This window comes from Neofelis nebulosa, chromosome 5 (genome assembly GCF_028018385.1).
Source record: "Neofelis nebulosa isolate mNeoNeb1 chromosome 5, mNeoNeb1.pri, whole genome shotgun sequence".
In the NCBI taxonomy this organism is placed as follows: domain Eukaryota; kingdom Metazoa; phylum Chordata; class Mammalia; order Carnivora; family Felidae; genus Neofelis; species Neofelis nebulosa.
Genome location: NC_080786.1, coordinates 24,633,224 through 24,659,702, shown reverse-complemented (window position 1 = coordinate 24,659,702; position 26,479 = coordinate 24,633,224). Strand labels below are relative to the sequence as shown.

At 50.1% G+C, this 26,479-nt stretch overlaps 1 protein-coding gene and 2 long non-coding RNA genes across 10 annotated transcripts in view; 1 reads left to right on the top strand and 2 right to left on the bottom strand.

Annotated features, from left to right (window-relative positions):
- Positions 1-843: 843 nt before the first annotated feature.
- On the bottom strand, positions 844-7,049 carry LOC131511783 (uncharacterized). Its single transcript, XR_009261735.1, has 2 exons — positions 3,235-7,049; positions 844-1,258 (listed from the first exon to the last, which is right to left on the bottom strand). It is a non-coding gene; the product is annotated as an uncharacterized LOC131511783 (long non-coding RNA).
- Positions 7,050-7,636: 587 nt separating this feature from the next.
- On the top strand, positions 7,637-9,000 carry LOC131511782 (uncharacterized). Its single transcript, XR_009261734.1, has 3 exons — positions 7,637-7,743; positions 8,014-8,143; positions 8,743-9,000. It is a non-coding gene; the product is annotated as an uncharacterized LOC131511782 (long non-coding RNA).
- A 2,618-nt stretch (positions 9,001-11,618) lies between these two features.
- TBC1D5 (TBC1 domain family member 5) overlaps positions 11,619-26,479 on the bottom strand; it is a 537,582-nt gene continuing 522,721 nt past the window's right edge. For all 8 annotated transcript variants that reach the window (XM_058729800.1, XM_058729802.1, XM_058729801.1 and 5 more), the window contains 3 exons: positions 22,386-22,465; positions 21,407-21,562; positions 11,619-15,705 (listed from right to left, as the gene is read on the bottom strand). In XM_058729800.1, coding sequence (XP_058585783.1) covers positions 15,403-15,705; positions 21,407-21,562; positions 22,386-22,465 — 539 coding nt within the window. In that variant the 3' untranslated portion in view covers positions 11,619-15,402. The remainder of the gene's footprint in view (positions 15,706-21,406; positions 21,563-22,385; positions 22,466-26,479) is intronic.

The window sequence follows — 26,479 nt, the reverse complement described above, 5'->3', positions numbered from 1 at the left end:
CCATTCTGATACCCTGTGTCTTTTGGTTGGAGCATTTAGTCCATTCACATTCAGTGTTATTATTGAAAGATATAGGTTTAGAGTCATTGTGATACCTGTAGGTTTCATGCTTGTAGTGGTGTCTCTGGTACTTTGTGGTCCTTGCAACATTTCACTCACAGAGACCCCTTAGGATCTCTTATAGGGCTGGTTTAGTGGTGATGAATTCCTTCAGTTTTTGTTTGGGAAGACCTTGATCTCTTCTATTCTGAATGACAGGTTTTCTGGATAAAGGATTCTTGGCTGCATGTTTCCCCTGTCATCACATTGAAGATTTCCTGCCATTCCTTTCTGGCCTGCCAAGTTTCAGTAGAGAGGTCTACTACCCTTCTGTGTCTACCTTTGTATGTTAAGGCCCGTTTATCCCTAGCTGCTTTCCGAATTCTCTCTTTATCCCTGTATTTTGCCAGTTTCACTATGATATGTCATGCAGAAGATTGATTCAAGTTACGTCTGAAGGGAGGATTGGATTTCAATGCCTTTTTCCTTCCCCAGATCAGGGAAGTTCTCAGCTATGATTTGTTCAAGTACACCTTCAGCCCCTTTCTCTCTCTCTTCTTCTTCTGGAATTTCTATGGTATGGATATTGTTCTGTGTGATTGAATCACTTAGTTCTCTAACTCTCCCTCGTAATCCTGGATTTTTTAATCTTTTTCTCAGCTTCCTCTTTTTCCACAATTTAATCTTCTAATTCACGTATTCTCCTCTCTGCCTCTTCAATCTGAGCTGTGGCCACCTCCATTTTATTTTGCACCTCATTTATAGCGTTTTTAAATTTATCTTGACTGTTTTTTAGTCCCTTGATCTCTGTAGCAATAGATTCTCTGTTGTCCTCTATGCTTTTTTTCAAGCCCAGCAATTAATTTTGTGACTATTATTCTAAATTCTTGTTCAGTTATACTACTTAAATCTGTTTTGATCAGTTCTTTAGCTGTCACTTCTTCCTGGAATTTCTTTGGAGGAGAATTCTTCCATTTCATCATTTTGGCTAGTTTTCTGTCCCTTATGAGTTTTAAAAGCTTGTTATGTGCTGCACCTGCGAGTACTCCTATATTAAAGGGGGGTCATACAGTGTCCAGGGCCTGGCCCTTCAGGAAGTGATTTTTGGAGAGTGTTACTTGCTCTCTGTTGTTGTGACTTTGGTTATTTTATTTCCCTACTCGTAGTGATGTTTTGGACCCTCCGTCAGGTGTGCTTTGATTTGTTCCTTGAAGTAGCCCTGTAAAGGAAAACAAACAGGAGACAAAAACACGCAAACACACAAGCAAATAAAACAAACAAACAACAGAAAACAAAAGTCTAAAAACAATCCAAAAGCAAAAACCAGAAACACAGTAAAGAACAGGGTGGAGGCAGTGCTGATGGAAGAGCACATACAAAGAGAGAAATGACAGGGGCGGGGAAAAAGAAGAAATAAACACTGACTGGCCACAGAGACTAAAAGGCTTAATCCAGAGAGAGAGAAAGGAAAATAAGGAAGGAGGCGGGGAAAAAGAAATGAACATAAAGTTACCCAGACAGAGAAACTATATGGCTTGATTATTCCAGAGAGAGAGAGAAAGGAATGTAAAGAAGGAGGTGTAAAACATGTATGAATAAATATGTCTGTTTAAATATGTCTGTTTAAACAAACCAATAACCAGAGTAACCAGCCTAGAGGAGGGAAGAGAGGAGGAGGAGAAATTGGGGGGAGAATTTATCTATATATCCAGAATTGACCTAGAATTAATCCAGGCAATGCAGCGGCGCTGGTCTGGAGGAGGAGGCCGTATAGTTCCACAGCGTCTGTCCCGCTCCGGTAGATATGCAGTTACCTGGCGTGGAGGGCATCGTTTGGTGTAGGCTGGTCCTGTCTCCACCGTGGGCCCCGCAGACCGATCCCCGAGGCCCCGCCTTATTGGTGGTGGGGAGAAAAATGGCGACCCCCCAGTCTCTTCTCCACGACATGGTGTCCCAAATCACTCCTTTGCAGCCCTCCTCGCTGTGCCAGGGCGCAGACGAGGCTCTCTGTCTTGCTCCGCCGACTCCTTTGCCCCGGAGGCTTGGCTGGGAATCAAACTCCTGCTCGTGCGCCCCAGGACTGGGGAAGCGTCTCCCAATATGAGGTCTCAGCTGGTTTTGTCCTGTGCCAAGCCCTTCAGGGGAGGGGCCCGGTTTCTCCTGCTGCAGACTGGGCCCCTGATCTGCCACGGAACCCAGGAGTGGCTCCCCTCTTCCCCAGGTGTGCAAACAGGGCAGCGGACCCCAGTCTGAAGATGGGATCTGTAGTTAGAGATCCTGTAACCTGCAGTTAGAGATGGGATCCTTCTTAGTCCAGGTCTGATGTTTTTTCTCTTGTCCAGATACAGTCCTACGTCTCCCCAGCCACTCTTTCTCTTCCCTTTGTCTCTCGGCAGAAGGCGATCCGTCCCCTCCATGCCTACGTGGCCCGTTTTGTCTCCCCTAGTTCACAATCACTCACCTATGGTCTCTCAAGTTGTCCCATTTTCTTCTTGGTAGATTCAGTCTCTTTTCCTCCCAGACTCTTGGGGTTCAAAGTCCTTTGGCTTCAGCCCTTCTTTATTTGGGAGACACGGGAAGTACAGATCCCCCTACTTCTCCGCCATGTTGGCCGGGTCCCTATTACTTATTATTATTATAAACATAATTATTATTCACCATGACTCTGAGCTCTTCATTTACCCAAACCAGTGACCCAGATTTGTAACATCTATGAGACCAGAGGAGGCTGGGGTGGGGGACTGGCAAGATTGGTGACATTAGACTATCACCTCCGTAAGGACCTGTTTTTTTTTTTTTCACTACTGCTTCCCTGGTGCCTAGAATGGTGTCTGAAATACTTGTTGAATGCATGTGTATGCAGAAATACGTATCCATAGATCCATAGGAGATGCATATGTTCTGTTGGTGGGTACTCACAATTATATTTGGTTATATGCAGACAGAAGACAGTTTCATTGAGAGAGAAGAGGGAAAGGGAGGGAGGGAAGGGGGACAGGGAGGGGAGAGGAAGATATTTACTGAACACAATGCAGAATGTTTCTCGGGCCTCTTCCCAGACAACCCCCGCCCCGACTGACCAGCAGCAACCACTCTCTGAGGTCCGTCACTATAGACTCATTTTTGTCTTTTCCTGAACTTTATCTAAATGGAATCCTAGTAGCGACTCCTTCTTGTTTGGTTTTTGTAGCTCACCCTTATGTCCATGAGGTCCATCCATGCTGTGTGTACCCAAGGCTCACTCCTTTGTACTGCTGAGTGGCTCTCCGTCACCTGGCCATTCTGCCATTTGCTGTCCGTTGATGGACTTTTGGGTGATTTCCAGTTTGGGGCTATAGTGAACAAAGCTGTTGTGAATGGTAATGTGTAAGTCTTTTTGTGAGGCGTGTATTTCATCTTTCTTCAGTAAATACCTAGGGGTGTGACTGCTGGTTAAGTGTATGTTTAACTTTATTAGAAGCCCCTGAACTATTTTCCAAAGCCATTGCACCATAACTCCCACTAGAAATCATGAGTTACAGAATTCCTCCATGTCTTTGCTCTCCCTATCTGTAACAGCCTGTTGTCCCAGGAACAGGTTGTGGGGCCTTCACTGATGCACTGATTCCCTCTCACCCTCCCCTCTTTCATCTGCAGCCATTTGTGCCGTGCCCAGATTCCAGGATCTGGACGGGTGGTGAGTATGCCCACACCCTCAGCTCTGGAAGTCCCCACTCTAGGCCCCTACAGGTGATTTCTGCGCAGTTCCTACCTCTCATTTCATCAATAAGGAGATAAGACTGGGGCCCAGAGAGGGGAAGTGACTTGCCCAAGGCTACCCAGCGAGAAGCAGGGCCAAGGCAGAGACTCAGATCCTTCTTATTTCCAGCTCATGCTCCTCCCTGACACCAGAAATGTCTCTCTAGACTGTCTTTCTTTCCTTCTTTTATCCCAGCCTCTCTGCCTTTGCTCATGCCGCTTCCCTACAGCAGTGCCAATCTCCCCAGGCTCCCATCTGAGACAGCCTGGCCATTCTGAGGCGATTCCTTAAATTTGAGCTTTGAACCACAGATATTGTAGAAGCCTTCACCTCTAATAAACACAACCCCAGAGTGGGGAGAAGGTCCCAGAGAGGACTTGGAGTCCTCAGACCTTGCTGGGGTCTCTCGCTTAGGGCCCCCACTCCACCAAGAACCTCCTTTGCTGCCTCCCTGCTCGGGGCCTCACCTCTGCACACTCTGTGTATGCCGCTAGTCCCAGTGTCTAGAACACCTCCCCACAAAACCGCCCAGTCAACTCCAAGGTCCAGCTCAACACTTCGCTTCTTTGGGCAAATCCACCTGCTACCCTTTCTTCCTGGTTTGGCACACATCACATCCCTCCTCTACTCCCGAGTCCGCCTTTCTCAGATTCACAAATTGTCATACTTGGACTTGTCAGGGAATATACACGGTAGCAACAGGTTCCCCACGGTCAGTCCCTTGGCTGGGCTGGGTGTGTGTGGCCCTCGGAATACACCTGTCCACCACACATATATTCCTAATAAAGGGCTCGTTTGGCTTGTCACTTCCATGCAGAAGGGCAATGAAGTCTACACCTAGAAAGTAAATGTGTTATGTGGCCCTTCCTCTTCCAGAGGTTGGGGGTGGACAGGGCAGTGTCTACGGGGTACTCACCATGAGTCTTGCCCTTCACTTACTTTAAACCATCTGCTTCTCACACATATCCTGGGAGGCAGGTAATGTTTCCCATTCCCAGGTAGGCAAATGGAGGTTGAGAGAAGTTGTGCATGTTGCTCAAGAGCTCACAGCTTATGTGGAGGCAGAGGCCCTTCTTGAACCCAGATCCACTGCCTGAACAATCCCATATTCCTGCCCTCACACACCTTTTCCATGGAGAGGCTCCTTGCTCTCGGTTCATAATAGGACAGTTGCACAAGTTATGGTACATTGACCAAAATTAGTTGGAAATTTTGAAATTGGATCTAGGTCACTCACTGAAGGCTGATTTGTCTCTTCAAAGAAAGGGGCCAGTGTCTCCAGTGTGACTTTGGGTCATATACGTCATAAGCTGAGTCACAGTTATAGGGCCCTCTCCCAGGTGTTTCTGAGAAAAGAGCTTCCAGAGCAGAAGTTGTTTTGCAGACCCATCAGAGCTCAGGGAGCATCAGCAATGAGATGGAGGCAGACTAGATACTTCCTGGGGGTGGGGGCAAGAGAGAGAAGAGGTGGTCTGGGGGCAATACCAGGATATTTCATGGCAGGGGCTAAGATGCCTGCTCCTTCTCCACTGTTCTAGGGCATCATCATTGCCACCTAGCTGGAATTTTGTCCAAAGTCAACTGCATTCTGGGAAAAGAACTTGCAAAATCCCTCTCAGAAGGAGGCTTGGAGCCTCCTCCAATCCGGTCTGTGACTTGCTTTAGAAACCATCCTCCTGGGCCCCCAGGTGTGCCTTCTGCTCCTGGACGTTTGGCCAGGCCTCAGTTCTTTGGATAGATTAGTAGTTCATCTGAGTCTATAGTGGGCTAAAAGTCACCTTTTCTGCATTGCATCTTCCCCTGAGCAGCAGCTAGGGTGTTAAGTAACCCTCTTCTTGGGTGAATTAAGTCCTTCAAGACATGTGGCCATTCAACTCTATACACTCTACAGAGTAGGATAATATTATGGCCGTTTCTTTGAGTAATCGTCTGAATTTGTAAACGGTAGGCACTGATCCAATAGTGGGGCATGCCCAGCACTAATAAAATAAAATAAGGTAGAAGGTATTAGAATCAGGAAGCATCACATGCAGGATGAGCAAGTTTGTTTCACGAACCTTCTATTTCAGTTGCATGGGTGAGTGTGTGTGTGTGTATCCAGGGTGTGTCAGAGGTGGCTGACTGGCTGCCAGATCTGTGCTCCCCTCTCAGAGAATACGTGTGTCCCGAGGGAGGGGGTGGGCTCCTGGAGTGACCACCTCCAGACCCTTGCTTTAGGCGGGGCCCCTGGGTGACTTGCCGTCACTAATGGAATGTGATTGAAAGTGACATTTTACTTCTGGGTCAGGGTGGCTGGGTTCCTGAATCACTTTGTGGAGGACAGCCACCCACAAAGCAGGAAACAGTGCATTGAAATTATGTGAGTGAGAAATTAACTTTTCTCGCGTTAAGCCATTGACATCTTGGGATGTGAGTTACAGCACTTGAGGTTGTCCTATGTAGTACGTGTAAAATGTTTGTCTTAATGTGGGTTATGGTCAGAAAAGTTTGAAAAAAGGACCTGGTCTAATGTAACCCTTTCATTTTCCGATGGAGAAGCCAAGTGTCAGAAACTGGGAGGGGCTCCCCAAAGTCTTCTGAATGAGCTGGGACCAAACCCTGCCTAAGCAGGAGGATGGTTGCTGTGTGGCCTGGGTGGGCTTTGTGTACTGCTGGACAGGGCAGAGCTGACTGCTGGGCTGCTGACTCCTGGGACAGTGCTCCTCCCACACACGCTCAGGGGCATGGATCTGACATTTACACTGTGCTTTGGGGCCTCTGCCCACAGCTGGGGACAGGAAGGGTGAACTCTGCCTGGCCTGCTGAACTAACTCTCACCTGGCTTCTGCTCAGGCTCTGTGGTTAACATCTCTGCGGCGTACCAACAGACTTTCTCTGAAAATCTAAGCTTCTCTGAATCTCTGAGGTGGCAGGATTCTGAGAAACCTGGCAGCGGCCTGGCCACCGCCATGAGAGCACTAGCTGAATTATACGCACATACGCCCAGGAACGACACCTCCATTTTTAACACGTAGTGAGTTCGGGCCCTGGTGCTGATGCTGACACCGGCAGGTAGGAGCCTTCAGCCATCACGTTCATGCATCCCACAGACTGTCAGAGCCTGTCACCGAGGTGCTGAGGCCACCCTGGATCAGCGGGGGAGGGCACAAGGCTTGTGCCTTCCCCATCACCTAGCCCCGTGACGTTATTGCGAGTAAGAGTTAATCATGCAAGTGCTCAGTACCTGGGCACAGTACCTGACACTTCACTGACTGGATTGTATTTGCAGCACCCCTGTCATGTGGACAAGCTTGGCATTCTCCCCATCATATTACAGATAAGGAAATGGAGGCTCTCAGAGCTCACTTGTCAGACTCAAAGAACCTTCTTCACTGGCTGGACATGGGCTGGAGCCCTGGCATCTTGAGTAAGGACAAAGTAAGACAGGCAGGGCCCAGGGCATTGGGGTCCAGTGGCACTAAAATCTCCTCTGAACGGGGTTGGTTGGGAGTGATACTGGCCTCCCTCTCCCCGCCCCCCAGTCTGTCAGAACTGGCCCCGGCTCTTTCCCCACGGGTAATGTTTGTGGGAATGAGAGCAAAGAGGCTTGGGAAAAATCTAGGACAGGCTGGGTCTCATAATCTGGGGAAAGTGAAGGGGTGTCCCGGCCTCCTAACTCCTGCATTCTGGGGCTCCCAGGGTCATCTACTCACCTCCTCCCCTTCACCCATATCCAGTGGTCCAAGTGCAGTTACTGCCAGGGAAGTGTGGTCCAGCTGTGTCCCTGCCCCGGGGGAAAAGGAATTGGCCATCCTGAAGAGTCTCTGCCACGTCATTCTCATCTGAAATTATCTCCTTCATTTGTTCACAGAAGCAATGCATTGAATAAGAAGGCTTTGCCTGTCTCCCGCACTGGACCCCGAGCTCCCTGAAGACAGGGATCTTGTCTATCTTGTTCACTGTGTGTCTCCAGCTCCTAGAACATAGTAAGTGCTCTACAAATATGGGTGAACGAATTGCTAAAGCTCAGACCCTCTTTTCAAGGAGGGAAATGCAAGTTCTGGACTTGAAGGGCTGGCCACAAGACGAGGGGGTTTGGAGGAGATGAGTCCTGTTAGGGTGTTAGGGAAAGTCACCCATTGCTGCATCACCACCTACCATGAAACTTAACGGCTTAAATCAGCAATCGTTTTGTTTGCTCATGATTGTGTAATTTGGGAGGAGTTCAGCAGGTGTGCCTTGTCTCTGCTCCACAGTGTCAACTGGGACCGAAGGATCCGCTTCCAAGACGGCTCACTCTAAGTCGGCCGCTGGCTGTTGGTTTCACACAGGCCTCTCTGCAGGGCCGCTTGGGTTTTCTTGCCGCGTGATGACTGGGTTCTAAGAGTGAGTATACCAAAGACAGGAAGTAGAAGCGGTCTGTCCTCTTAAGGTCTGGGCCCAGAAACTGTCACTGCATCATGTCCTCCATATTTTACTAGTTAAAAAGTCCCAGAGCCAAGAAAGATTCAAGGGGCTCTTGATGGAAAGAGTGTCAAAAAGTTTCGGGGCCCTGCCTAAAACCATCACAGAAGGCTTCCTGGAGGAGAGGTGTGAGTAGCTACAAACATTAGAGGTTTGAACAGCACCTTTAAGCTCTTCGGTATGGCTGGAGCAGGACTACCTTGGACTACCGCAGCATGGCTGAGGCCTCGCTCCAGCTACCCTGAAGAAGCCTCCAGTCAATGGGCGTGGTGGATTGTATTCTCCCAATGTGGCCATAGCACTTCCTGTCCCACACGTGCTTCCAGAATGTTGCCTACTTCAACAACTGGAATCTATTTCCCTTCCCCTTGAAACGGGACGGACATGTGACTACCTCAACGAGAAGACTGGGGCAGAAGCGACGCTGTGTGGCTTCTGAGGCTAGGTCATAAAAGGTGACAGGACTTCCCCTTGGTGCTCACTCTCTCTCTCTTCCTCTCTCTCTCTCTCTCTCTCTCCAGACACTCGCTCTTGGAACTGAGGCACGTGCTGCAAGGAAGCCCAGGCCACGTGAAGAGGCCACTTTGGGGATCCCAGCAGATAGCCCATAATCCTGGCACCAACTGTCAGGCGTCTAAGTGAGCCAATTCAGAGGACCCCGGCCCCCAGCCTTCGAGTCTTCCATCAGAGGCACCAGTGACAGACCATCCTCACCATGTTCTGTCTGCATTCCGGACCCACATGACCCATGGGCATGATAAATGGTTACTTAATGCCAACTTCTGAGTGATTTGTTGGGTAGCCATAGTAACTGGCACAGTGGACGCATATAGCACGCATATAGCCACGCACGCATATAGCAACGCGACCTCCAGAAAGCAGTTCCACGGGCAGGAGGAGTCTGGTGGAAACTCACCAGAACGGTCCGGCCATTGAAGCTGGCTTCCACCAGGTATAAACTGGGGAGCAAGGGAAGGTGTTTTGGACAGAGAAAAGGGCATATGTGAGGCCTTGAGCCAGGAAGGGGCCTAGCAGGAAGAAGGTTAGTGGGCTAGCACACAGCCCTGTGGGGACAGGGTGGGTGGTACAAGGGGCCACCCTTCATCCTGGGCACTTGGAGGAGAGCCCTGGGTCAGATCCGCTTCCAGGTAAGGAGGGGGGACGGTAAGTCAGAGGAATAAGGCCCAGCGAGTGAGGACGAGGCCTCTGCTGTGCAGGTGCGTGGGTAAGAGGGCCTGACCAAGCTGTGGGATGGGAGGCTGTGCGGGAACCAGAGGCTCCTGACTGGATGGATGCGGGGCTAGGACCAGAAGCTGAGGTGGCAGGAGGTGGGGATCCCCATGTTGAGGGACAAGGGGAAGGGCAGCGTACGATGCTCTTCTTTGGACAGCATGGCCTTTGTTAGCTGTCCTTCCTCTGGGAAGATCCCCTGGGGATGTGACATCTACTGCAGTCCCTTTCCCCCTTCAGTTACACCTTGTGACGAAACTCTTTATCCCTCTGAGACAGAAAGACACAGGAGAGTTTGGCTGCTTCCTCAACAACGGCTGCCGTGAGCTCAGGCCTCAGGTGTCTGCTGGGGTCCCCCAGCTGGGTACGCTTTCTGGCCAGAACTGCTGCGAGAGCGTCAAGCCTACATTACAGCACATGCCTGGGGGAAACGCATCCTGCTTGGTGGCTGTCCGTGCACCCTCCTCCCCGGATCCTAGCTCCTGGCGGGGACTTGCAGGGAGTAGAGTGTCCCTGCCTCGCCGCAGGAGGAGGATGGCAGGCTGGGCCTAGGTCACTGGTCTCACCTCTGAGCCTTCAGGAGCCTCTCCGGCCAGAGGACTTCCCTGGGCTCTCTCGGTACCGAAACCTTTTCTGGCGTTCCTGGCAGACACGTGTCTCTTCCCCCCTTTCCCGGCAACCCGTGCATCCTGGCATCCAAGCAGCCTGACGCTTTGAGGGTGTTGTGTGGAGCCTGCTGAAGGAACAAGTGGCTGAGGCCGAATGCATGCTCAGGGTCCACGCATCAACCAACTGTGCCTCCCGGGCCCTTCACCTTTCTGTGAGAAGGGTCCTTTCTCGCCACAGATGCGCCTCCCAGAGTGCACAAATTTCTGGTGACACACACACACCCTCAAGAGGTCAAGAATGTGGCCTGACAGAGACAAGTTACAAAATAAAAACAAAGCTATCGGTGGTCCCCCTAATGGCGCATTTCGGGGAGGAGTTGGGGACTTGGTGGAGCAGTCCGAGGGTGCCTCGGCCCTGGGTGGGACTGGTGACTCCTCTGCACAGCTGTGAGGCCAGACGACCCCCCCTTGACCACCTGCAACCCGTTCCCACTTACCCATGACCCTGGCTGCAGGGGAGGCAGGGACAAGGCTTCTGCCTGTAGAAGGGGTCCTGGGAGGAGGATGTGTTGTTAGTGCGATTCCCCGATTCCCCGGGGCTGGCCCTGAGAGAAGATTGAAGAGTGGCTTAAGTGGGAGGAGCAAATGCCAAGGAGGAGTGGGGAAGGGAGTCAGGAGGGGAAGGCACTCAGCACCTGGACTCAACCCTGCAGGGAAGCCTCCCTCCCCCGCCAGCCTGCACTCAACGCTCCTCAGCCAGAGCAGAGCCCCTCCCGGGAGATGGGGCCCCAAAGTTCTCAGGCACAGATGTAGGTAGTGCAGGAGGATGAGCCAGCTGCCCGGAAGTGGCCTTCCCAGAGGATACGGGTGAAGCCCCCATCATACCTGCCGCACAGGGTCCCTGTTCCCGGCGGCCGGCGAGGGATGCCAGCGTGCGTGGCTGTCACTGGTCACCATCACCAGCATGAGCCACCTGAGAAGTGTGCCGGGCCCTCCAACTTTTTCATGGCAGAACCTGTGGATAATAAAGTTGCTTGGGGGAATGGGTTGTGACCCATGGGAGGGAAAGTCCCTTGCTGGCTGGGCCTGGGGCAGTGACCTAGGCCAGGGATGGGCCCACGCAGAAGTTCTGGCAGTGGCACAAAGGTATCACTGGCCTCATGGCTCTACCTAAGCTAAAAAGATCCCCCTTACCTTTCCTAGTTTAAGACTTGGGGGTGCCCTCCCCACTGTGGCCCTGCATCAAACCCTGTGTTAGGTGGGCATAAGTGAGGCTACCAGGGCAAACCTGGTGTGGAGGGGAGACCGTGCAGAGGGGAGGGCAAGCCGTTGGGGCCACACCCCTAAATGACTTCTTGGAGCAGCGGGCCTAGCAGGGCCCAAATTGGGGAAGAAGGGACTGGCAGGGTTAGGCGTGAGCCCTAGGGAAGTGCCTCATGCAGTGACATGGGTGAGGCCGGGCTGGGGGCCCTGCTGGCCATGTCCTGGACTGGTGTCCTGTGACTCAGGCCTGCTCAGCATCTTGCCCTGGTCCCCCACCCAGAACAAGTCAAGCTACATTCTCAGTTTCACATTAGTCTTTTTATTATAACTGTATTTAATGGGATCACTTTGCCAAAAGGAGAAGTCATTTCTTAAATCAGTATGAGTTACAGCATAAAGATGAATGAGAACAAAGCAATAGGATATAAATGGCACAACAGGATATTCCATAAGTCAAACGAATTGTGCCATCGTGAGACAAACTATTATGACAACTTTTACATCAAAGTGGTCTCAAGCCTGTTTACAGGAACTTTAGATTTCTTTTTAACACTATAAAAAGAGAGCTTTTGAAAGTAACATGGGGGGTGGGGTGGGGTGGGGAAGCGGTTTTGGCCCGTGAGAAGGAAGCTCGGCTTGCCAGGTGCCGTCCTTAATCCATCCCGGCCTCCTCTCCCTGTCCCACGGCCCCCCAGAGCCCCTGTTCTGTACACATGGGGGCGGGGACCGGTGTGCACCTGCAGGGGAGGGGGATGGAATGATGGAATGGCCTGGCCTCCACAGGACAGCCACTGGGAGGGCCTGCATCGCCCCTCCCCTGCTCCCGGAAACACTGGTTCTGTAACAGCCCCTGGAGGCAACTTCTTAAGGAAACAATAAAATGAAAACAAAAATAGTAAATTTAAGTCAACTCTGGCAGATTACCTATCTTTAGGAGACAACGTAACTGCCACTGAGTTTTGTATTTGTTCATCGTCTCTGACAAAGTGGAGGAGTCCTTCGTGTTAGCGGTGGGCAATCAGACCCGAAGGACTAACGAACTCTGTCAGATGCAGAGAAGGCAAAGCACAGGGAGGCCTCGGGTGTATTTTTAGTCACACTTATTCCGCAGTGGTATTACTTCTTACCAGATTGCAGTTAGAAGTGAGCATTTGCAGGAGATCACCTTTGGAAGAAGAATCCAGTATAATTAAATGTTTAAAGTGTTATAAGACCCCTTGGCATATACAAAAGGTAAGGCAAAGTCATAATGACTTTCTTTCTCTAATCTGTAGCTCTCATATGTAATGTACAGAGAGAAAATTTAACTCAAATTTCCAAACTGATCAGAGAGGAATGCATGAAACACAGACACACATATTAAAAAAGTGGATGACAGAATTCATCTAAGCTTTACAAATATAAAATCTATTTAACTGCTAATAATCAAAACATGAGAGGGTTCCACTGATTATATTTGTTAAAGAAAAATAAAAAGGTTTCATATATTCAGGATTTAAAAAAATGTGCAATGAAACAGAAGTACCTGATAAAATAATAAAAAAGGAACACATTCTTTTAATAGCACTGTAACTAATAAAAATGCAAACAATGCTCGACTATGAAAAATAACAAGTCACTTAAAATGACTGAGAGAGTAATACAATTCTCAAACCCCATGGATCTATGGAAAGTGGAGGGTGGCAATGCCCACGTCCCACTCCCCCTCGTGCCTCCTTCCTCGGAGGGGGGAGCAGCGCACTGGGGACCGCAGAAGCAACAGCTCTGAGGGACCCCGTCGCTTCCCGTGTAGCACAGACACAGAAGCACAGAACGGAGGACCTGCCCCTGGTGTGCTGGTGGGCCGGGGGTGTTCAGTGACTCGTAGACACCCAGCCGACTGCGACTGCAGGGAGGGAGCCTAGAGCCTTGTCAGGGTGCTGGCTGTCTGGCAGCTCCCGTGTGCCCACTGACACTGGACTATCACAACTCTAGCTCTCAGGGCCAAGGAAATGCTCGGAGCGAGCAGACGGCTGTCCGCCACTGCGAGGGGACAGCCAGCTCTGTGGCCCTCTCCAGCCACTGTCCTGGAGCCCTGGCGAGGATGGCTCCAGGCTTCTTACCTTAGAACCGAAAACACCAACAGCTCCCTAAACCAGGTCCGCGGAGAGAAAATAATGGCAACCCGGTGCAGCTGCAAGGCCACTCACTGCATGGGGACCCTGGGAGCGTACAAAGTGTCTTCAAGGCGACACACAGTAACTTACTCAGTCACCCCCACAGGGGGGGCTGGGCAGACCACTCAGGACGCTCATCAGCGTATCTTTGAGTGACCACGGAAGGCCCAACAACCCTGTTATCTGAGCGAAACCAGAGTTGTCATTCCTCTTCCAGCTCACGCGTTCAGAGATTTTCCTGCTAGAGGTTAAGAACAAATCTTAGAGCTACTTAGAACCCTCTCTGTAGTAGCTGACTCTCGAGTCATCGCTAGTTTTTGGAGAGCGAGAGCACGTGGGAAACGAGGTCATTATCACGTTTGTCTGTAGAGAGATACATGGTTAGCAGTGGGAAGGATGTACACGGTGTGTGTTCTTTCAAACTTAGCTTTTCGCTCGTGGGCATGACAGGTTCCGCTGCCCAGAGGCCTCGCCATCCTCAGAGCAGAGGCCCTAAGAGCCAGTCACCTCAGGGCAGGGGCACTGTGGCTCTCCTGTCAGAACTCCTGCTTGGGCACAGGAGAGGGGAAGTGTCCTCTATAGGGACTTCTCCTTAAGGACACAAACAGCTCCTGTGATGCTTTCTGCCCATCGCGATTCCATAAGCTGCCTACGGAAAAGCGCAAATCCCCACCCTGTGCTGAAGCCCAGGGAGGCACAGCCACGCCAGACCTGGTCCTGCCCCGGCGGTGGTGCCTGGGACGCAGTGCACAACCGAACCCAGGCCCTGCAGCTCCTACACTTGGCTCCCAGCAAGGAAGGGCTGTGCAGAAATCCCGAACCTTCCTGACATCTGGAATGTTCTGCGGGAAGCCCTGCTCCCCCAGAAGGGACTCCAGGTCTAGTTCCCTGTTACTGCTACTTTAAGGCCAATGGGAGATCCTGACTCTGGATGGGAATGAGTTTGGGTTTTTCCCTTTACTTCTCAATTGACTGGTGACAAATGTATTCTAGCGTCAAAGCTACAGAGGCTTTACCAGAAAACGGAGAGATGTTTATCCCACAAGTCAGGATCACATTTACCAATTCAAGGAAGTAATATTGTTACAACTTTTGAAATCAGTGCAGCAAAGATTGGCTCAACGTGACCTGGCTTTCTGGTTGTGAAAGATCCTAAGAGGAGCAAATACAATTGTCTGAGGAGGGACAGTGATGGCCAGAGTCGATCTGGCCTGAGGTCTGGAAATGTACTCTTTAACAAATGAAAGAAATCTAACTCCCATCACACTGAAATAGGATTCCTAAGTTTAGACCCTGTTTCTAAAGATCGCTGTAACTTTCTGAAAGGTCAGTGATGGGTTTTTTTCCAGGCCTGGAACCTACCAGTTCTAGTCCATTCTGTTGTATTTGGCTCTGCTGTATGGCTTCCCAAAGGAGGAATGAAAGACGCGGAGATACAGATTTCCAGAGAGAAAGCCTTCTTGGTATCAATCGATTTTCCTACGCCTGATGCTCTGAGGGAGGGAAGATTTGAAACCAACTCTTCTTCCTTCTTCTAGTTATAATTAAAGGAGTTGCCACACCTAATTCTTAGTTGGGGAGAAGAGGACAGAGGAAAAGTGATTCTAATTGTGGTCTGGTCTTTTTTTTTGACAGTGAGCATGATCCTGGATACTTAACCCAGGTCCACCTCAGAGGAAGGGTGGGGTGGGACGAGGTAAGGGCCACGAAAGCCCTGTCTACGTTCTGGTGAACATCAGTCCGTGTGCTCTGTGGCCCCGTCTGCCTCTCTCTGGAGGGTTCCGATGGGCTGTGCTAGGGCCACAGGCCTGCTGGGAAGGAAGTGTTGGTTTCAGAGGGGTCTCCGCTGGGGGAGCCTCAGCCAGACGCTGGGGCCGCTGAGGGGGGTGGCCAGTCCCTACAAGGAAAGCCAAGGGCACTGTGGTCAGATGTCCAGGGGGCTCACAATGGTGAAGCCAGAGTCCTTGCTGTTGCTGCTGCTGTCCTCATCGGGGCTGGAGCTGGGGTTGCTGGAGGAAGCTGAGGCTGGGCCCATCAGTGGGTCAGAGAACACCAGAGGGGAGCGGGCCAGGGGCTCGCTTTTCCCAGAGGTGCTTCGGAGGGTGCGAAGAGGCTGAGCCTGGCCTGAGAAGGACCCCTTGGTGCTGCCCGTGTCGTCGTCTTTGGAGACCAGGATGAAGTCGTCTGCGCTCCCTCTGTCCGTGCGCCCCGGTGTTTCTGAAGAGGACTGTGAGGCAGAGTCAGAAGTAGAGGTGGATGAGAGAAGAATCCAGTGAAATGAGAGAACTAAGTAGTAGCCCTGGGAGCACTTCATGGAAGTTCAAGTCCCTGGCCCGATGCTCTTCCTTGGAAAGATGCAATGTTTGGCCAGGTACTTCCCAGTGGCGGGGGGCCAGCTCCCCTGAAGCTGGATGCTGGGTTCCCAGGGCAATAGAGTAAATCTCCTGCCTGATAAGTTGAGAGAGGCCGGCTCAAGAGACAGCCAGCAGGCTGCAGACAGACTCCCTGCCAGCTGCACGTGGCACCCTGCCGTGCGCATCACTCGTCTTCCTCGGGCTTTAATGTTCTCATCTGCGAAATGGGGATAAGGACAGCATCTGTGACCTAGCGTGTGGTCACCGTGCAGTGAGATCACGTGCATGGATGTGAATCACACAGAATTGGCTCCCTAATGTAAGCCCAGATCCGGAGCGGTTTTACTACTGGCTTAAAGAATAGCTTCAGGAGGGCCTAATGTATGTATCTCATAACCAGCTCATCCCGGGTATGCGCTTAGGGGCCCCCTGGGACAATGGTGGCAAACACAAAAACCAGGAATGGTTCAGTGCCAAGTATACGGCAAAAGGCAGAAAGGCAGAAGTGGTTTACTGACCATGCTTTTCCTTTCTTCTTAAGCAATTATGAGTAGCGTTTGTTTTTGACTAAAAATGCAGACATCTATGAACATGAGTAAGGGTTTTGGGTTAAGCCCAGAGAAGCCCCTGCCCGCCCTGACGTGAGGAAAGCTACAGCCTGACCAAGGATGTTCCAGAGCTGGCCAGGCGGAAGAAGTGCTGACATAAGCTGGTGTGGTGCCCATACCTGCTCGACCACCCACCTCGCCTACTCTCCCACAGCATGGGTGGGGGCTGGGGCGGGAGTCTGAGGTCTGACGACATGTGCACAGCGCCGTGGCTGGAAGTGCCACCCGATCCTCTGGCCTCCAGACCAGTATGGCCTGGGCCACTGGTGGGCTGTGGGCAGAGCCTGGACAGGTAGCTGGCAACACTTCCAAGGGAAATCTGGGCTTGACTGACTGTGCTTTCTCTGAACTACATGTTCTTGGTGACATGCGGGTGGTGAGTAGCTAAATAATGGCTCAGGTGCCTCTACCCTCTGACCCTTTGTCCACCTTTAAGATATTTAATTGGGAGAACAGAAACAGAATTAGCCTTGAGATCACAGGGCTTGAGACAACAGGTCTTGAAGTTCCTCATCTCAAGGTTTAAAGCTGTTTCCATTCCATCAACACATTAACTCTTACAAAACTGAGGAGACACACAGATCCTGGCACTCTGGTAGAAGGGGATGTGATCATAGCTGGTACTAGGGCAGTTTGGGAGAGAAAGACCGTCCATTGTGAGGTGTACCCAGTTGGACGGTGCCACCCTTGGAGAGGCTGGAAGGGACACGTGAGTGGGGCTTGTGCTCCCACGCATATATATGCACATGGGGTGCAGGGCCGGCTGGGCTGTGGGACCTCAGCTTCAACCTTCTACCTCCAAAGTGTGGACACTGTTCATGTGACCACTGTCCTGCACTGCAAACTGTGAAAACCTTGACCTCTCAGCCCACGTAGGGTCTGTGGCTGGAACGCTGCTGGGCAGAGCTCATCTTAGTTTGAAAATAAAAAGAGCATGTACAGCAGGCCCTATTTTCAGAGTGACTACAGAAATACCACGACAACCCACTCTCCTTTGGCTTACAGTGAATACATTACAAGACTCTGAAGAGGAGACATACGTTATAAAGCCTGTGACTGGAAGTAAAGATGAGGTTCCTGCCATCACTCTAATTATCTGGCACATTTCTGGGAAAGTAGTGAAGTCAAGTTACTAATCTTGGGTTACCCCCCTGCCTCCCATTCCCAGAAAAAATTATGGACTGACTCAGACAAAGCACGGCAGAGCTGGCAGGGCCTGACCTTCTTTTATTACCCCTCCTCACCTTTATATTACAGATCACAAAAGGAAGCCCATTTCAGAGGCCTGGTGGCCTGGCCATTGTCACAAAGCGAATTAAAAGATCTGGACTCTTCTGGACTCCTACCTAGAACTTTTTTCTAAACACAAAGATGCCTTCTTTCTGGATTTCCATAGCAGCCTTTGCTACTACCCGGTTCTGTTTATATCATTTACACAATCCTCTTTTTTTTTTTTTTTTTTGCCAAACACAAGCATGTACTATACAATGGGAGGTTTCAACCCGTCAGTCCTGCCTAAAGCTGGCCAGGACCAGCACAATATACAGCCCCCGGACCCCGACCTGCTGTCCTCACCCTGCCTCATTTCTTACCTTGAGTTTAGGAACATGGTGGATGCAGGTGAGCCCAACTGTGGACTAGCTGTTCAAGAGAAGTGTGCTCTTTCTATGCTGATATAGAAGCACCCAGCCACAGGTGGATATCGAGTACTTAAAAGGTGGCTAGTGTGACGGAGGAACTGTATTTTTAACTTAAAGCCATTTAATCTTAATGAGTTTAAATTTAATTTTAGATAGACATCTGGCTAGTAGCTACTGTATTTAGACAATGCAGATATAGACCATACAAATAAAAATAGGGGCCCCAAGTACCAGTGAGGCACATGATGTGGGCTGGCTGACGAAAAGAATCTAGAGTCCTACAGGGTCCTGCCGTCTACTGCCATAGAGTTGAGTCAAGTTTACCAAAAAACTTCCAAACGAGTGTGTGAAGGACAGACTGGGAGGAAGGGGCAGAATGTGGCTCTTCCCATTCTACAGAATACAATTTTGCATCTGCCCTTTTCAGAGCTGGGGATAAGATTTGTGAGTCGAATGGAAAGAACAGTACTAACCAACATGCTGGCAGGGAGTGAGGCATGTGCATTTCCAAAAAGGAAAAGCCCTACTGAAGCTCCTGATGGGGAAGGGCACTGAGCCACCTGCCCCAAGGCGGTGAGCCTGACCCTCGGCATTGTCCTTTGCACGTACTTTCGTGCTAAACCAAGAAGCAAAGCTCATTCCCAACTTAGGAATGAGCTGTGGCACAACCCACCGCACACCAAGACGTGGTGATTACATCTCCAGAAAATGTCTCCAAAGCCCGCCTCACACTGTTGCCCCGGCCTCTGGCCCTCTAACTGGAAGCTCATCAGCGGGGGCTACATCCCATACCCTGAGCACCCTGAACACTTGGCAGAGCAGGCCCTCAGCTCACCTTTGGGAGGCAGGAGGGAAAACGCCTTCAGAACACCCACCTGGTCCACACGTTCCTGTCCAGAGCCAGCCCCCCTCTGCCACCCTGGCCCCACAGAATAAGAAAGTAAGTCTGCCAGTTCCAAGCCCTGACAGTCGTCCCAAGGCTTGAGACACAGGTTCCTAAGGAAAGATGCTGGGCCAGGACTTCCAGCCTGGTGGTTCCTGTATGAATCTAGACCAGATCCCCGGGCACTGGGGCACAAGGCTCCAGACATTTGGCTCTCTATGCGACCTGTTGCTTCATCTGGGATTTCTCTTGCCTTTCCTCCCGTGAAGGCAAGAGGAGAGCACTGCTTCCCTAATTCTTCCTTCCTCAGATAAAACCTCTTTCAGGAGTACAGGGTTTTTTTTTTGTTTTGTTTTTATAAACTGCTAACATCCTTGGGGAAGAGGCCATGGCAGGAATGAGCAAAGAAGAAAAGCCCTGCTATTTTCCCTTTTCCCACTTTTCTTCTTTTCCACTTAACCCTACAGAGGAACAGAGATGCAGAGAAGGCAGCTGTGGGGTCTCTGGGCACAGGATGGGTTGACTGTGTTTTAGAAGCGCACACAGAGGCAGGTCTCTTGGATGCTGCACAGGAGTGTGGCCCTGCCAGAGCAAGGGCATATCCTATTTCGGGCCATCTACACCTCACGGCTGGCTCACCTTGAGTGTGCACATGGGTTCTACTGGGGCAATGGCGGTAACAGGTAGGTTCTTACAAAATGAAAACTGGGAGTAACAATGGCAAAGTATAATCAAGAAGCTTTAAATTTAGCAAATTCATTAGTGCTTTTGAAAGGTCTTTTTCTGTAATATTTTTACACATTCAAATAAAAAAATCATGTTAAATTTTAAAACAGCATTGTCAATTAAAAATAGTTGGGGGGTGAGCCTAAACTCAACAAAATTTGAATGAAGAAATGATTATTGAAAAACATCTGCTTAGGGAAGGAGAATTTGGAGGAACTAATCAAATTAAACTTGCAATGTTAATGCTCTATTCATGTGGCTAAAAATGCAGACTAAATGCTCTATGAAAATTTCTTTTTTTTTTTTTAACGTTTATTCATTTTTTGAGACAGAGAGAGACAGAGCATGAATGGGGGAAGGTCAGAGAGAGAGGGAGACACAGAATCTGAAACAGGCTCCAGGCTCCGAGCTGTCAGCACAGAGCCCGACGCGGGGCTCGAACTCATGGACCGCGAGATCATGACCTGAGCTGAAGTCGGACGCCCAACCGACTGAGCCACCCAGGCGCCCCGAAAACTTCTTTTTAAAGCTGAATGAAATTAACCACACAAGCCTCTCTCTCCTTGAAGAGTACTCTTCAAACTAAAAAAATTCCCATTCTAACATATCATTTTGGTTTTTTCATCACAAAAATAATTTGTAAGTATCTGGATGCTCGGTTTTGAGAGAGAGCCTTAGATGAGATTTTGCTAATGTTCATTTTTCAAGATGAAACTTTGTAAGCCATGAAACAGTGTATTATTAGGGATTTTTAGTCCTGTCAGAGAAAGTATAGTGAGGAAGCATGGTGGAGCTAGGAGCCTACTGGATTGGAACAGGAGTTCTGGAAACGTGATGCCTGTTGAGCCTATGCGCCTCTGAGGCCTTCATTTTCTCACTGGTAAAATAAGCAGACAGGACTAAGCACAAGAGGAATTTCTTGGATTCTTTCTCACTGGAAAATTCTATGTTCCTACGTTAGAATAAAGTATATACTATGTCGACACCTTGAGAGCAGGGGTCAGCAAACTATGGCCCATAAGCCAAATCTGGTCCGTGGCCTGTTTTTGCATGGCTCTCAAGCTGAGAATCGCTTATACATTTTTAAAGGTTGTAAAAACAAAGAAACAAACACACCAAATACAAAAACAAATACGTGACATAGACCACATGTGGCCTATAACTCCTAAAATATTAATGAGCTGATCCTTTACAGGAAGACTCCGCTGACCTCTCTCCCTCAGAGGATGGACATTAATGAGAAGCCCTCCTCCACGAAGGCAAAAAAAAGGTCTAGCCAACTGAAGTACACTCAGGAGAGCACTGGGAAAGAATGAACAGCACTTCCTGTGCTAACGGGGAATTGGGGCGTCAGCTAGAGGTAACCAATAGCTGAGGCAGAGATCTGGCTTTCTAATGTCACACAATAGGACTGGTAGGAGGTTCAGGCCAAAGCTGCTGCATACAGGCATGTAGGTTGTATACTGAACAACTCTGGGAGATAACAGCCTAATTGTTATCATTGTGAATGGCACCCCGTAGGGCACTAGGATATGTAACTCACACAGCTGTATACAGCACTTCTGGCTCAGGCCACCCGTGGTATTTCACAGCTGAACTTCACACACGGTAATTTGAAATGACTTTGGCAAAGTTTTCATTATTCCTTGCTTTGAAGAACTCTCGTGAATGTGCCCCCATCAAGTTCATGTGACACAGTTCATCAGAGCTCTTATACCTGCTTGGTGGCCCCAGGTGTTTGGTCGCTCTGGCCTTGGCCTTGGCCCTGGCCACTGGAGCAGTAGTGATCATCTGAGATGGTGATCTGCTCATTCTCCTCAGCTTCCAGCTGACTCTGGTTGAAACGCAGGGAACCTTTTAGAATGTCTTTGATCTATTTTTCAAAAAAGAAGAAAATAAATGAAAAAGGTGAATGAGTTTGTTTTGAAATGCTAGCTAAACCTCTAATACCTTTAAACTAGACTTATCATGGGCCATTTTTTAATAGGATGATGAATATATTACCACAAGAAAGGAATAACAGGAAAAAATCCAACTGTATCAAAGCCATGGACTTATTAATGACCAAGGAAAATTTCCGAGTCTTAATGGCCAGGCTCTCATGGGGTCAGACATGGGTGTCACATCCTGGGCAGTTATCTTAGAGCAGGAAGTGCCATTTGCCTACACACTCAGCCCCACTGAACGGCCCTTAGCTACTCAAGTGACTACACCCCAGCTGAACTGTTAATAACACAGGCAGACGGCTCTGAGAGCAGCACGCTCTTTTCATTAACGCGTATGTTCCACTCAGCCCTCCAAGGGTTGGGTGAGTGTGGTCCTTGTGGGTCTGAGGCCTGCCGTGGGTGGCTTGTGCTCCGAGGACAGCATGTGTTTATGGGTAAACAAGTGAACATGCTGCCGGACCAGGCAACACCAGCTCTGGGTGAGGAACCAACTGAATGGCTTTGGTACGAGGAAGAAGCAAGGGTGAGAATGGAAAAGTAGCTTGGGCTACAAGCCAGTCAGACATAATCACTCGTAGGAGCACGAGGCGTAAAAAGGTGGCGGTTCAGGATGGGCTCTGTCTGGGAGGCAATGAGGGGCTGGGGGGATGTTGGCTCTAATACGTGCATGGTCCACCCTCCACAGGATACCCTCCCCAACAAGCACTGAAAGATGGCCAGCGGGACACAAAGTCAGATCAATGGACATACCTGTTTTAATCCTGCCAGAGAAACCAGAATTTGATCTTCTTTTTCCAAATTTTCTTGTAATATCACATCTTGAATATTTACTGAAAATAGAAGAATGACATTTTATAACTAATGCCCTGAGTATAACTTATCTGCTGCCACATCATTACTTGCTTGGAAAGGTTTCTGTCCAATATCATAGTAAGTATTTCCACCAAGGACGCTCTGCCAAAGTGCAGATGAGGCAGGTGTGGGGGAGAGCAGAGGGGAGCTCCGAGCCCGGAGAGCACAGCCTTCCCACCGACGAGACACAAATGTGTTCTTATGATGACAAATGTGTCTTCACTTCTGCAGAGAGACCAGGGCACCTCCTGCTAACCTACAATGTGAACAGTCTAGAGCATTCATCCAGCCTCTGGGAGGAAGCGTTTCATTCTGAGCTTCCTACACCGCCTCATGGTTCCATCGGGTTAACTCACCTCTGTCTCTGAAGACCAGGTCCTCCCAGGTGACTGAAGTCAGTAAAGACACCGTCTTTAAAGATTTAAACAGTAAAGCATGTTGTAAAGTCAACAAAATGGTGAGAATAAAAGAACAAACTCACGGCACCACAGGTTGCCATCGGACATCACTGCCTATGGAGTCTGCCTGACTTCACCCGGGGTCTTCACAGGAGCTACTTCTCTACGTCCTCTAGGAGGCTCACCCTCCGTGTGAGAAGTCCTTCACCCAGGCCCGATCGGGGGATCGGGGGGATCCAGCAAGTCAGCTGTGACCGCCAGGGTCAGCATCGCACTGAGCTGCACGGTCAACATGCAGCGGGCCTCGGGGCTCCCCCACAACACATCTAAGGGACGCACACGGCCCTGTTGCTGGTGGGCCTGACTGAGCCGGGGTTCTCAGGAGAGAACAGGGGAGGAGGAAGGGCCCCCCCACAGTTTCCCCCCAACCGGGGCTAGGCAGGAGAATGTGTGGGGTGAAGGGCAACTAAAACACACTTTAAAGAGGATACCAATATGCACACCAATCGCAGAATCATGACAATAAGTAGGCTTACCCTCCACTAACATCTACTTGCTTATTTTGTGGCCTTAATCACACCTACTTATAAGCACGGGCCTTATAAGGCCCATGCTTAGTCACTCACTCAGTAGAGCGGTCTCAGTCTCGACTCCAGACTCCTCAGTTGTATGCCTGGCCCCCTGTGGCCACCAGAGCTGTGTATCACTCCCTGCCGGCCCTCCCCTGCCCCACTGCTAGCGGAGGCAGGGCCGGCACACTGCTCTCTTGGCCCTGGGGGGCTGGGCCCATATCCGTGCAGACCAGCTCTTCCTCACTGTTCAACTCGGGTCCCATGATGCCTCTTCAGAGCAACCTTCCTGCCCATCCAAACTAAGGGAGCCCGGGTCACAGAGCCTCTGGGCGCTGCCACATCATCTCTTTTCCTGTACTTTCACGAAGCACCTGTCACCATCTGGCATTCTCACATGCATTTGCTGGCGTGTCTATTGTCCACCTCCCCCAACGGAATACAAGCCCCAAGACTGTCTTGTTCAGGGCTATCCTCTCGGCCCTTGGCATGAGACCTACCTTTCAGATACAGTGTAAGTCCTGACTGACTGAACAAACATGGGAAAACACTCTTGGAACTTGCATTTCAAAACACTGCTATGCTAAATATTTCCAAAAATATTTCCAGTTAAGGGAAAAGGCAATGACTGATACCGTCAACATGGGCCCAGCCTGACAGTTTGTTAGAATCTTCAATAGGAATAACTCTCTAACCCATGCTGACAAGTCCTCTCACACACCGCAGCAGAAAAACAGCAGCTTTTATTTATGCAGAAAACGTGACTGTAGTTTCTGGCTCATATAAAGGCCTGCTTCAAAACAAGAAAGCAAGATGAATGGGAATGGAATAATAGATATAATTAGAGAGTGAATGTTTCTGGTTTCCTTAAAAGCCTGTAACAATTTGTTCTCTCTCAACAGAAAAACAACGCAGAATCCACTCCACAAGACATCAACGACAACCAACGGCAGGAAGCTGACAAGAAGCAGTTATGTAGGTCTGTCAAGGGATTGAATATGGTCACTTCTGTTTTTACGAATGCCATGGTTTTCAGGCAGAGGTCCCAGGGTCTGCAGGCTGCACGTAGCAGCTGCGTAGTTTGGTGGGGCGGTGAGCTCTGCACACTGAGCCGCAGTGTGGGGCAGATGTCCCAGCTCCTGCTGTGTAAGCAGGGGCAGCAGGGGAATAACTCCGGGGCCCTGGGAGGAAGCTCAGCCAATGGATGCAGAGATATCTGGAAGAAGCCCGGGAGGCTTCTTGGAGAGGAGGCCACTGGAGGCCAGATCAGGGGACCATGAAAAGAGGAAATGTGCAGAAAGCAAATGTGATGTATCCTGCTGCCCCAGCTCGATCTTCAGCTCCTGCCTGCCCCTTTGACGGTCTTCTGTGGAACATATCCTGAATCAAAAGGTTTGGCCAAAGTGCCCGGCTCCTGCCTCCAGTGTAATGTGGGGCCCATGGTCAGCGGCAACACAGCCGAAGGCCTTTAGGGTCATAGGCTACAGGCTAGCAGGGCAATCAGTCAATGGCTCCAGTGGGGACAGAAGCCGGTAACTATGCAGGAACAGATATCTCCTTAGAGGCGAGCAAAGACCCAGAGGGCACCCAGAGATCCTTCCTCAAAGACCAAAGAGACACGTGAGCCATCCTAGAGCCTTGACATCATCCTGGCAGGGAGAAGAGACAAAGCGGAGACACTCTAACTGGGGGGCATTTGTTCAGCTGAGATGGCTAACTTGTAAGAGACAAAGTTGCCTTTAAGTGGCAGACTTAAGCCTTGGACTCTGCCACTGGTGGGAATGGACCTCCAGAGTGAGGTTTCTGTACCCCCGAGTTTAAATATATGATCTATCACCCCAGTACAGAAGTAGCGGTATCTACCTGACATCTTACAAAATCATACTGGCCATATTGCCTGAAAATCTCAGGAGGCAAGTCCTCCCAATGTGCCCTCCTGGACGCCACAAACCCATACAACTGAGTGGTGGTGGTGTTCGCAGTGGGCAGGCTGAAGAGGGGAGTGGCGGTGAAGGTGGAAGAGGACAGGCCCCTTGTTTTTCATTGCAGGTCTAAGTGGCAATGATGCCCCATGATCTAAAGGCCACTCTATCCCATGTGCTCTTGCTTGCTTAAAAGCAGGAACAGCCAACAAGCCTAGGTGCCCCCTACAGTACCATCTCCTGGGTCTAGAGGTGGCAGAGCTGTGTGTGGGCCACCCCCCAGCCCCACCCTCTACTCCTTCCTCACCAAGATCCTCACCAGATCACACCCAGGGCAGCACCCTGCACCCCTTCCCTCACAGCCGAGGTGGGTCATGTGACACAGCTTTGGCCAATGAGATGTAAGTCCTCAGATGGAGCTTCTGGGAATCTCCTCATTGGGTCTGACTCAGTCTGTGGCTTTTGGGCCTTTACTCTTCCCACTTTCCCTGCTGAAATGCTGGCAGGAGCTCCACAAGTCAGCTTGCAAGGACAGTGGGCGATGAACCAGAGGAAGCCTGGGGCCCTGGGCACATCACGGAGTTGCTACACCTGCTTGGACTGCCCACCTCTGGGCTTCTTTTAGTTATGAAAAAAATAGTAATAACCTCCTGATGTGTTTACTCTACTGCTTTTGGGATTATGTTATTAGCAGCTCTATTAGTCTCAAGGTACTACGAACTGGGTGGTTTAAAACAACAGAGATTTGGGGCGCCTGGGTGGCTTAGTCGGTTGAGCATCCGACTTCGGCTCAGGTCATGATCTCACGGTCTGTGGGTTCGAGCCCCGCTTCAGGCTCTCTGCTGAAACTCAGAGCCTGGAGCCTGCTTTGGATTCTGTGTCTCCCTCTCTCTCTGCCCCTCCCCCACTCTCTGTCTCTCAAAAATAAATAAATGTAAAAAAAATTTTTTTAAACAACAGAAATTTATTCTCAGTTCTGAAAGCTGTAAGTCCGGGGTCAAGGTGTCGGCAGGGCCGTGTCCCCTGGAAGTTCTAGGGAAGCACTCTTCTTTGCCTCTGGAGGTTGTTTGCAATCCTTGGCATCCCTTGGCTTTGTCTCCATC